The 12267-nt window shown below is 43.5% G+C and overlaps 1 protein-coding gene across 8 annotated transcripts in view; it reads left to right on the top strand.

The window, feature by feature from the left end:
- The window catches only part of NTRK2 (neurotrophic receptor tyrosine kinase 2), a 208550-nt gene that overhangs the window by 130173 nt on the left and 66110 nt on the right, over positions 1 to 12267 (top strand). For 6 of the 8 annotated variants that reach the window (XM_077344644.1, XM_077344643.1, XM_077344641.1 and 3 more), the window contains one exon: positions 11494 to 11682. In XM_077344644.1, coding sequence (XP_077200759.1) covers positions 11494 to 11682 — 189 coding nt within the window. The remainder of the gene's footprint in view (positions 1 to 11493; positions 11683 to 12267) is intronic. The other 2 variants (XM_077344642.1, XM_077344646.1) reach the window with 1 other exon arrangement.

Below are 12267 nucleotides of genomic sequence, written 5' to 3'. Positions count from 1 at the left end.
TGTTGTGACAACTGCACTGGCTTCCAGTTGAGTTCTAGATCAATATTTTGGTTTTAACCTTTAAGGCCTTATGTGGTCTGGGTCCTGCGTATCCGTGGGACTGCCTCTCTGAATACAAGCCCTGGAAAGTGCTGTGATTCAGTAATACCAACCAGCTAAACATACCTGGCCCTCAAGAAATATGCCTTGCCTTGCAAGAGCCAGGGTGGCCATGTCTGCTGTCTGGTGGAATGAGGTCCATGGGGATGTCAGAGCCCTGACTGAACTTACTAAGTTCTGCAGGGCCTGCAAGACAGAGTTCTTCTGCTGGGCCTATGGCTGAGGCCAGCTAGGAAATCACATCTTTAAAAACTGCCAGGCCTCCCTCTCATCCCTTCTCAGGCTCTGAGATATAGGGTCCAGGCCACCTAACCTGCTGTAGATGGGATACATGCTAGGTAGGCCCCCTTTGTGACTTGGTCCAAGCTCCTGATCATAGGTGCTGGTGTTAAGTGCACTCCTTCAAGTGCTGGGAGCTGTACCACCCTTCTCTTTACCTGCTGGCCAAGCCAGAGTACCTCTATCTTGGCTGGATTCAACTTCATGGTTCAGATCTTTTCCTGCCTCAGTACAGACTTATACTCGCTGAAAATTGTACTTCCTTGGGCTAGCAACTATATGAGGATCATAGTGGAGGGGGTTGCACTTAAAAATCACCTTGATAATGTCATTCATTGTAAAACAGGTATCCAAATAGCTTTAATTAATTGCAGTACATTGTGGAATTATGGAACATATATATCACTTTAACCTATTCATAACAAGGAGACTGTTCATCTGCAATTGTACAATGATCTCTCTATGAGGGGACTGGCTGTAAGAAGTCATAATTTGTAGAACATTCCCTGTGATTCTCACCTCATGCACTTGTGATAAATATATTCCATATCCCCAGGTTTGTAACTAACAATGCAGTTTTATGCACAATCAACTTAGAGTAAATTCCATTGAATTAAGTACTTAATTGTGTGTGGGTGAGAGATGTTCATATTTATTTTGATTAATGATTCACCTTGCTAAAATGTTAAAGTTGCAGCTCCTTGTGGAGTATGCACTGTTCATATACCTCTAGTGGCAGCACCCTTTCCCTCAAGGAGGAGTGGGTGGGCCACCCATTCCCCAGTCACATACTTCTGCCTCTGTATAGACTTCCAGTGAATCAGGAGCTGTGTCCAGACAGTTTCCTCTCCTCAAAGAGGAAGAGAACCTTCATATGCAGATCCAGAGTGATATTTTAAAGTGCATGATAATGGTAATGTATGAATTGGGTTTAGCCCTATTCAACTCAGCATGGGAGCAAAGGATCACTATATTCATGAATGACTGAAGTATTTGTGCAGTTGTTTCTTCATATCAGCACTATAGTGTAGTGTCTGAGGGGCTGACCTTGGAAAGCTGCTGAACAAGTTTGTAGCTTTCTATTGGTCAAAAGCCGACTCACAGCTGATCAGGATAGCAGCAAATTGGATTCTGATCTAATAGCACTTCTCTGTATCCTAGCTTAGCTGGCAGTGCTGAAACAAATACTTCAGCAGAATAAGAAACAGCTTATGGGAAGAGGGTTTTAAGCTTCTGATCCACCCTTTCCCCCCACTCTCCCACCCCAGATTTCCATACTGATGGCCAAATAGCCAAATGAGGGGTTTTTTTTGCCCATCCCTAAATCACAAGGAGAGAAAAAACTTTTAAAATATTTTTACTGCAGAAGAAATATAGACACGGGGGGGGGGGTTCCCAAATCCCAAATGTGTGAAGAATAATACAGTTACATGAGACTTTATAACTTCCCATTGGAGGTGGGGAAAGATGATGCCCTTTTGGGTCAAACCAATAACCTGGAGTCTCCACCGCCTTGCACATCCCACGGGACCACCCTGTTGTATCCATGCCAGCTCCCCAGAAAGGTCACAAAAGGCAACTTTCATTCCATTTCCCTCCCAGCCAGCCCCTAATGGTTAATATAAACAATTACAGCTTTTCCCTCTGGCCTTGAGAACAGGTCAGTTTGACATATCAGAATTGGCAATATTTCAAGACACAGCCAAGTACAAGCTGGGCCTTCTGATTATGAAACAGTTTGGGATGCCAAGTTTCTCTTTACAGAACAAAAGTTAAAAAGATCTCACCCCCCACTCCATCAACATAGTGAATATGGAGACCAGAAATAATTGACTACTGAGTTAGCCATTGTAAAAGTGATAGGAGCCCTAAAGCTGGGCTCAGAGTAAAATTTCCTGGCAGGAAATCAGAAGCCAAGGCGGAAAGTGCAGGTAGCCTCTAGCCACAAACAGGTTGTGATCTTTGATTCCTCACTTTCCATGGAGGCTCAGATCATGAAGGTAGCCTAGACAGTGTTTTTCAATCTGTGTCAGGCATGGCTACTAGCACCTACCTGTCCTCAGAACAACTAACCACAGTGATCCATGTAACAGTTACTCCCAGATTAAATTTCTGTAACTCACTCTACACAGGCCTACCCTTGTCCCTGACACAGAAATTACAGCTGGTTCAGAATGCAGCTGCTAGGGTCCTCACTAGATCATCATGGAGGACCCATGTCCAGTCATTGCTGAGGCAACTCCACTGGTTGCCAGTCTGTTTCCAGATCAAGTTCAAGGTTCTGTTTTTGACCTTTAAGGCTATACGCGGCTTGGGTCCTACTTACCCGCGGGACCACTTACCTCCCTATGCCTCCTGCAGGGCTCTCCGTTCTGTGAGTATGAATTTGCTGGTGGTCCCGGAGCCCTGGGAAGCATGCCTTGCCTCAACCAAAGCCAGGGCCTTTTTGGTCCTGGCCTCTACCTGGGGGAATGAACTCCCTGAAGAACTATGGGCCCTGTTGGAACTTTCTGGGTTTTTCAGGACCTGCAAGATGAAACTCTTCTGGTTTCTAGGTTCAGGTACTAGACTGACCTAGAGCCACTGTTTGAGCCACCCTCCAGCCCATTGGTCAACTGCTTTAGTGGTTGGGGAAGACTTTTTGTAGCTTATAACTGCTGTCTTGATGTTGTTATTGGAAATTGTGCGACTTTTAGGGTATGATCATTGTATTAGTGTTTTTATGCTTGATGTTTTATCTGTACCACTATATATTTCTGGTAAGGGATAGGAGGAGGAGCTGGTCTCATGGCTTAAGTGCCACGCAGATCTCTGCTGCATAAGAGCTGCCCCTGCCGGTCAGTTCCCTTCCCAGGGACCTCCAGCCTGCAGCCTTTCCAAGTCCTGGGGGAGGGAGAGGCCATCTGCAGAGTTCTTCCACCCCCCTCCCCCAAACTAGAAGAAGAAGAAGAAGAGTTGGTACTTATATGCCGCTTTTCTCTACCTGAAGGAGGCTCAAAGCAGCTTACAGTCACCTTGCCTTTCCTCTCCCCACAATAGACACCCTGTGAGGTGGGTGAGGCTGAGAGAGCCCTGATATTCCTGCTCAGTCAGAGCAGTTTTCTCAATGCTGTGGCGAGCCCAAGGTCACCCAGGTGGCTGCATGTGGGGGAGCACAGGTTCAAACCCGGCTCACCAGATTAGAAGTCCGCACTCCTAGCCAATACACCAAGCTGGCTCTCACACCAAGCTGGCTCTAGTGCCCATTGTATTCCTGAACGCAATGGGCTTTGTCCCTAGTTTCTGTATACAGTATATTGAAATGGTTACTTGGCCACATTTCTTCATCTAAGCCAAACTTCTTCATCTAAGTCAAGCTGAAAGGTCTCTTGAACCCTAAAGAAACTGATTTCCTTGTCAAACAGGAAGGTATAACATGATAATGACCTGACCAGTGAAATGACAGATGCATAAGGAGGTATTTCATTCCAGCAGGGTTCATGAACTGTACACTTGTGTTATATCCCAATTTAGTGGAAAGAGCAAAATCCTATAGTGTGCTTCTTGAACTTGAATCTTTTGCAGAGGAACTGAAAGTATCCTCCACTTCCTGTAGGGCAGATACTCTTGGCATAGGTAGAATGCTTAAATGGAGACAATATTAATCAGCCCTCTGAACCATGCAAGCAAATGCTCACTTATGTCCAGTTATTTGTTCATGTAAATAGATTAGTGTTTTTTTATTGAAATTGTATCTGAGGGAAAAATTGGCACAGCTCTAGAAACAATTGCTTTATCCCATGATCCACTGCCTTGATACATAAGTGCATTTGATTGATTTCATGGCTCATACATCTTCTTGCTTTAACATGCTCTCATTAGTCAGTTTTACATCAGAGACTTTGGGCTTCTTTCCATGTGTTGACATGTGAGAAAGTAATATGCTTACAATGGTAGTCAAGTATCTGTAGGGCTGCCAAAGCACAGAGTACCATGGGGGATTTAGAAATGATGTGCCATGAGAAAAGACCCAGAAGTGAAAACCAAGAAAGGATGGTGTGAATCCAGTGGTGTGTTGTGTAAAAATGAATTACCTTATTTGACTGGGAACATTAGGTTATATCCCCCCCCCCTAAGATTACAAGTTACATCTGTAGTCTTCAGTTGGAAACTCTTGGACATTATTTTAAAATAAGGTGACCAGATTGTCCCTCTTTTGGAGGGACATATGGGGGTACCTGGCAAATTGTACTTATGTTGAAATTTATATATATATATGTTGCTCCATATAGATCAAATTTTTAATCAAGAACTCCCCTGGTCAATGGTGTCCCACTTTTATCAATATTAAAATCTGGTCGCCTTATTTTAAAAGTATGTTTGGATAAGTAAACACACTTATTGACATTTTTAAAATTCTCACACCACCCTCAAAGAAAATCCTTTCTGGAGTTTTGAGAACCTCATTATTGTGGTTGTTGTTATAATTGAAGGGTTGGTTCATGCATAAGAGCTATCTTGCTGCAACAGTCCTAAGATCTGTAGTACCCACCTTTGTGTCTATGTTCCAAACTCTTGTTCCTGGGCAGCCAGATGCTTCTAAGATGCTCAGAAGCTGGACAGGGAGGCAACAGTCCTCTCCTTTTGTCTGAGCACAGCATCTGTTAACCATGCAAGGAGAATACCAGAGTGCTGTTCTTCACATGGGTGTAATTCCCAGCCATGTGATATGTGACAGTGACAAAGCTGTTTCTAGTAATTTTCAGGAACCTACATAAAAGTAGTACATGATTTTAAAAAAAAAGCTGTGAAGTCGCATTTTGGTGGCATGCTGTCTCTCTGGAAATTATCTCCTCATGCATGCTCCTATAAATGGGACAGGGAAGGAATTAACACACCTGGAGCATACAGTGTACATTGATGTGTATAATAAACAGTCCAAACATTCAGGCTTCTAGAGACAATGCAGTTCCAATATGTGACCTAAGCAAAATGTTGCAGAGGCAATCCACAATGGATATGTGACTACAGGATGGCAGAAAATATTTTTCTGCTATATCTTGCGAATGTTTTTTTAAGTAAATGCAGGAAAGATAGGCCATGCTGAAGTAAAGAGTTGGAGCTGCCTGAGTAGCCAAGGAAAGTTTATTAAAAATCCTGGGGTTATCTTGACATGCATCTCAGTGGTACCAATGGACTGTGAAGGATAATATGTGGGCTGACACAGGTTCAAAGGAATTTTTTCCCCAACAAGGATTCTCATACCTTATGTGGAACATATCCCCCTTACATGTTCCTTCCCTCACCTTGTACGTGGTCCCTCCCCCCTCTCAGACACACATACACACACAAACCCAGACTCACACAGCTTTCCCCTCCCTCCCCCTCCTTACATTTGGGGCTCCTGTGCCACCACTGCCTGAGATTCACCAAGGGCGGGACTGGGCTGGGAAGCACTGCTGGCTATGTCTAGGCGTATCCCTGCTTCCCAGACTTGCCCCACTATGTGGAGGGCTGGGCTGGGCTGGGAAGTGTGGCATTGTCACCAGCAGCACTCGGATGGGGCTTGTAGTGCTGTTGGCCATGTCCACACATCTCTTTACTTCCCAGGCCTGCTCGGCTCTGTGGAGGGTGGGACCAGGCTGGGAATTGGGGTGCTGCCACCAGCAGCACTCTGAGGCCCAGCCCTAGGCCTTGGAGCTCTGCTATAGCAGCAGCCACCATCTACTGGCATTCTTCCTAAGGCGGGCTAACAGACATCACGTCCGTAATCATAAGGAACACATTCGTAGATGTGTTCCACATCAAAAAGTAGATATGACAGCCCAAACAAGGAAGGAACAGGTAAGCATTTTAGGAATGGGAAACCAGAGAAGGGGATAGGCATGAGGTTCAAATGTGGGTGATGGAGTTTGTACCTATATGCTTGTTCTGACCTGTGCAAATGTTATCCGTGATGGGAGCAGGCTGCTTGAGAACTTAATTATGGCTTCCTGATTTGCATTTGGCCTTTCCAGTTTGCTCTAAAGTGCTGTCCTTTCAGCAAGAATTCCTAAACAAGGTTACTGGCAATGGAATTGGTAAGAGATATTTTACAAGAGCTCATCTGTTTTATCAATTCAGAAAGCCATACTCCCTGGAAAGTTCAGCAAGATAAACAACATGCGATTTCTGCTTTAGGTCAATTAAAGCCAGAATTTAGATAGCAGAGCAATGTAGATGGGAGGATACTTCTTTGCCATAACCTATGATGAAATAAAGTCCTTTATTGTTTTCATTTTGAAGAGAAATGGAAATGGTAGCCAGCATGCTGTAATAGTTAGGAGTGGCAGCTTTTAAGATGGTGAGTCAGGTTTGATTCCCCACTCCCCCACATGCAGCCAGCTGGGTGACCTTGGGCTCACCACAGCACGGATGAAGCTGTTCTGACCAAGCAGTAATATCAGGGCTCTCTCAGCCTACCTCACAAGGTGTCTGTTGTGGGGAAAGGAAAGAAGGTAATTGTAAGCTGCTTTGAGAATCCTTTGGACAGTGAAAGGTGGGATATAAAAACCAACTCCTTTTCTTCTTACAATACAAGCCTAAGCAAAATCACACCCGTTCTGAGCCCTATATTTGAATCCAAAGAGTGACAAGTTTTTTTGAGTCAAAGTTCCCTTCATCAGATATATCCAAAGGGGTGAAGGGAACATTTGACTCTTAAATCTAGCTCTTCTATTGCAGACTAATACAGCTACCCTCATGATACATCTCTAAAACTCATTGACTTGAAAAGTCCTAACTCTACTTCATTCCTAAGGACACTTCCCTGGGCATAAGCCTGACTGGATAACCTTGGATTTTTCCCCCCAAGTAGACTTGATTAGGATTGCTCCCTAAATTTATTATGTGTTGGACTTCAGGTGTTGTAGTGGACAAGCAAAATACTACCTTCTTTGCAAAGCTGCACTGGAGTATTCTGTCCGTGATGCTACAGATGGCAGCCCAGGGTGGTAATGTTTCTGTGTAAGAATATGAGCTAGTATACACTGTGAGTGGGAGTGAGGATACTGTGGGGACAGGAATATGTGACTGCTTCTGGTACTTCCATGCTGTGTACAGCAAAAGATGCTGCCACCCCCACAACTTCCACCCCCATACAAGGACCAGTCACAATCTGTGCATTTTTGACAAGCATAAATAAAGATAATGCTATCATCAAATTTACTGCATTGACTTCAAGTTGGCAACAATATGTGCAATATATGTATAATCAATATATTAGAGACAAAAGTACATGTGCTGCCTTGCACATCTGAGGAACTCTGTGTGTGTGTGTGTGTGAGAGAGAGAGAGAGAGAGAGAGGCATGGTATAGCAAGGTTTTTTTTTTCCTAATTTTTTCTCTCTGTCTCCAAGGCAGAATCCTGCTTCTTATCTCAGTTCACTTCCTATATTTCAAGATAAGGAAAACATTCTTAAAATGAATTCACATGAGAACATGAAGCAGAACTTTTCTGTTAGCAAGGAAACCTTTGCTACTTTGTAATTTAAACATACATACACACCCCAAAACTCGATTTGAACTGTACACATGATGACTGTTGGCTATTCGCAATCTGTATTACATACTTTTACAATTGCTGATTGAAATCCAAAATGGATTTATGAAAACCAGATCAGTTAGAGGTGTCAGCAAATGGTTCCGCTACTTTTGACAAGTAACTACATGAGCTTGTTTAAGCAAGGTAGGGCAGTGTACAGGGATTTGTGTGGAAATTATCTTTTGTCTTGTGGTTTGGAAGAGACAGTGGAAGGATGGAAGCCTTGCCAGTTCAAAGTGAACATTGTTCAATTCCCTTCTGAAAATTATTTTGCATTCTTGAAACCTCATACATACATTTGGTTGTTCAATTAAGTGTTGGCTCCAGAGCAGCATTATGTTTTGAGTGTAATGTAATTTTGGAAGTGCATTAAGAAAATGGGATGTAGCCTTTTGTCTAATAGCCAGTCTTTCAAATAAGCAAACATTAAAACACTTTCTACACCCATTTGTTCACATTTATCAAGGGACCCTGAAAACTAGGTACTTAAATAAGTGTAAATTTAGCGGTCTCCTGACACACAGAAACTTGCCAGCTGTTAATTACATAACATACACAGAAGAAAGAAAACTATTACTATCATTTTTTTTGAACTAGGGGGGAGGAGGGTTTGAGACAGCAGAGAAGGGGGGGGGACCAAGAGGCAAATCTCTGCTGAGAGAAGTTAGGGCTTCTGGAGTGCAGTCACTTTAAGATAAGCCTTGCAACCAGGAACCAGGAAGACTTTGATCTGATGCCCTGGCCAATAAGACTTCTTTGTTGGAGGCATGAGGCAGAGTTAATGCGTTTTTTTAAATATCGAGGCTTATATGCACTCCAGGGAAAGGTAGGGTCACCATGAATCAATCATACTTGTTGCAGAAGGAAAATTTAAAGTGCCCAAAGTCAAAATGCAAATCAAATTCAGTGTAGACGGGAGGGATTCATTCTAACTGGGACTGGGTAAAAAGCCCCATGCAGACTACACCCAGGATTATACTGATCCCAGGTTTCTTGGTGATAGTGGTGGAACATTCTTTTAAACAGGGATCTAGTTTTAATTGTTAATGGTTTAAATTCTTTAATATATGGGTTTTAAATGTTGTTAGCTGCCCTGAAACTGTTGTCAGAGAGCGGTGGCCTAAAAATCTATTCTAATAAATCCTTATCCATTGTTGTTCCTCTATATATTTATGAAACAGCCTAGGGGGTGGGACGGGTCCGACTATCCAAGTTAGAATAGGGCCAATCAGGATGCAGCCAGATTTGCCCTGATTGGCCTTGCCCCTGAGCTTCCGCCCTCCGTCCCTGGACTCTAGCCTCTTTGCTCTCAGATGCCTCAGTACCTGGAGCCAGCAGCAGGTAAGGGGAGAGGGCCTTGGCCAAAGGGTCATGGTGGAAGGCTTGCTAATGAGGGCCTCTTGGCCTGCAAGGCTGGGCCTGCTGACAAGGGCCTCCTGGCCTGCTGACTGCCTGCTAAGGAGCTCTGTCCCAGGCCTCCTAACGAGCTGGCCAGCCCCTGCCCACCACACTTGATCTGGCTGCGAGTTGCTGCCAAAGCCACCTTAAGCTGCCTGACCAGGGGCCAGGGGAGGGGGCCCTTTCAAGGCCCGTTCTTAAGAACGGGCTTTGAAGCTAGTATATAAATAATTACACTGCAAAGTGGATGAGGCCTTTCTATATGTATTCCTGTTATTCACTCTACTTTTTGCTATTTTCCTAGTGCTTGGTGTGCACTTCTGTCCAATGTCTGCATGCTAGGAACAAGCAGATGATGAAGTGGTTTTCTTTCTTGTGCTTATAAGGGAATGCTGGGGGCTGCAGAATAATTTGAAGTACCACTATTGAATTATATATCTATATATGAGAGCTTACCAAGCTATAATAATAAAATGGGCTTGACCCTTCACACCAAACTGTTATATTAAAATATAAAATACTATGTTTCTGTCAAGTTAAATTTATATTTGTCTGTTGGCTTTGTGGCACCCTAATCTGGAAATTCAGCAAGTCCTGTTCTAACAAATGTCTTATTAAGGATACTGCAGGGAGCAATTATTCCTCCTCCCTTTTCTACCATTTTATAGAAGCATACATCTTACCCACATAATCTCAAAACACTCAAGAAGCAGCTTTATTAGAGGGGCTTTAATTATTCAAATGCTCTTTTCTTCTATTTGTGCTCACTCCAGCCTCTGATTAACCCATTAATGTTTAAACAAGCTTTTTTCAACCTTTCAACAGTGGGGGAGCCTCTGAAATAATTTTTTCAGGCTTCAAGGAGCCCTGGCTGTACCTCCCTGCCACACCCTGGAACTGACCACCAAAAGTGACATCACCACCTGCATTAACAGACAGGCTCAAGGAGAAGTGTGTGTGTGTGGGGGGGGATGCAGGCGGTGATTTAAAGCAAGAATAGGCATACAGGTTCTACCCCCTCCCAGGCACAGAAACCCGGAAAGAATTCACTCATAGGAAGCGGAGCAATGGAAGCGGCCAGTTCCCTAGCTTGTGGCCAAGTCCGTTAAGGCGGGAAGGAAGAGGCTGTGGACCCCCTACAGAGCTTCTGTGGATCCCTAGGGGTCTGCAGACCATGGTTGGGAATCCCTGGTTTAAACAAATGGAGATTGAAATGAGCAAAAGTCTTGCAGTCTCAGGAAGACAATAGATCGATATTGAATGTTTTAGGAATTATACAGCTTTATTTTTAAGCTCTTGGAAGTATGTATTTAGTGACCTCACTGATTAAAATATGGGAAGCAACAGGAAATGTAAGTACCTATTCTTCCTGCTCCTAATACTGGTCTGCATTATTAGGAATGAAACTCCTGAGTCCTCTCCCCAAGGAAATATATATGAAACTGAGCAAACATCTGACACTTGAGCTTTCTTCCCCTCCATTCCACTCCATCCCATCACATCCTGGTTTCATGATATCCAAAGTCAATATTCTTTGGATTGGAGAATTAACCTAAATAGTTGTACTGTGTTACCACCTTTTGCTTCTAAGAGTAAACATTAGCTCGCTGAGGTTCAGCATCCCAACTGATAACAATATCAAGTTCCCAAGGTCAAGAAGGAGTAAGTCAGGTGGCCAAAGACAGGTGGCCACATTCTAGAGGCAGCAGCTAATGAGCAGAAGTGCCAGATGCAAACATCATTGTCTAAGGTAAGCAAATAGTGAAGTTCCATATGTAGCTGCTAGAGTGAAGAACTATGAAGAGTAAGGTTACAATCAGGTAGGTTCATATCACTTGAAAAGAGATAACAGGCTAAAAAGCTGGACCTAGGCTAAGGCTTTGGAGAGCTATGCAGTACAATTTGGGTTCCTTGAATCAACTGTCTGAGTACTGAGTCAGCTGGCATGTTTTGTATTGCTAATAAGACTTAGGTTGAACCTGTTACTCTTTTAGTGAATCTTCGACCTCAATGGATATAAGGCAATAAGCCTGTCCATGAGAAATCTCAGTTTGAGTCTGTTGAAACCCTATAGTAACCTAATGAGTGCCAAGGTGGTAGCAGAGGGAGGGGAGAACTATGTCAAGTTACAGGGGAATCTTTGTTTCTAACTTTAGGTCCTTCTTCAGTTATCAGCAATGACGATGATTCCGCAAGTCCTCTGCATCACATCTCTAATGGGAGTAACACTCCATCATCTTCTGAGGGTGGCCCAGATGCAGTAATTATTGGAATGACGAAGATTCCTGTAATTGAAAATCCTCAGTATTTTGGAATCACAAACAGTCAACTCAAGCCTGACACATGTAAGTAAAAGATGTCTGTGTATTTCTATACATTTTTAGTCTCTTATATTGTGTGTCAGAGCTAAGTTTTTAATAAATGTGGTTTTACAAAAGAAGAAATGGGAACAAATTGTCTACCAGTTATCAATGATTTCTTTCAGGCATATAATGAACACATATTCTAGAGGTCAAAACGTAATTCAGTTTGAGCATTTTAGTGTTTCCTAAAATGAAATTGTACTAAGGTGCAAGCAGTTACCATTTTGCAAAAAAAAAAAAATACATTTTTGAAAAGGGGAAGTAAAGCATGATGGAGGCTGCCTCTGTCAAACTCAGTGTGGAAATAAGGTGACCATTAGTGCTGATTTTCGCGGGACTCTCCTGCCTTTGGCAAAATAGTCCCACATCCCGCCATGTACTTAGAAAGTCCTGTGCCTGGCTGCAAAGTGAGCACTCAGTGCAGCTCTGCCCAGCATGACCACCTGGCCTTCGCCAAGCTCAAGCGCCACCCCCACGCCACGTACCACACCTGCCTGGACTCCGCCTTCTTCACAGGCAGGACCTGCGAGGGAAGGGAAGGTGCACGGCAGCATGTGCAACTTCAGC

The sequence above is a fragment of the Paroedura picta genome, chromosome 7, assembly GCF_049243985.1.
Source record: "Paroedura picta isolate Pp20150507F chromosome 7, Ppicta_v3.0, whole genome shotgun sequence".
NCBI lineage: Eukaryota > Metazoa > Chordata > Lepidosauria > Squamata > Gekkonidae > Paroedura > Paroedura picta.
Note: the sequence above shows the minus strand (reverse complement) of the source record. Positions and strands in the feature narration are given on the sequence as shown.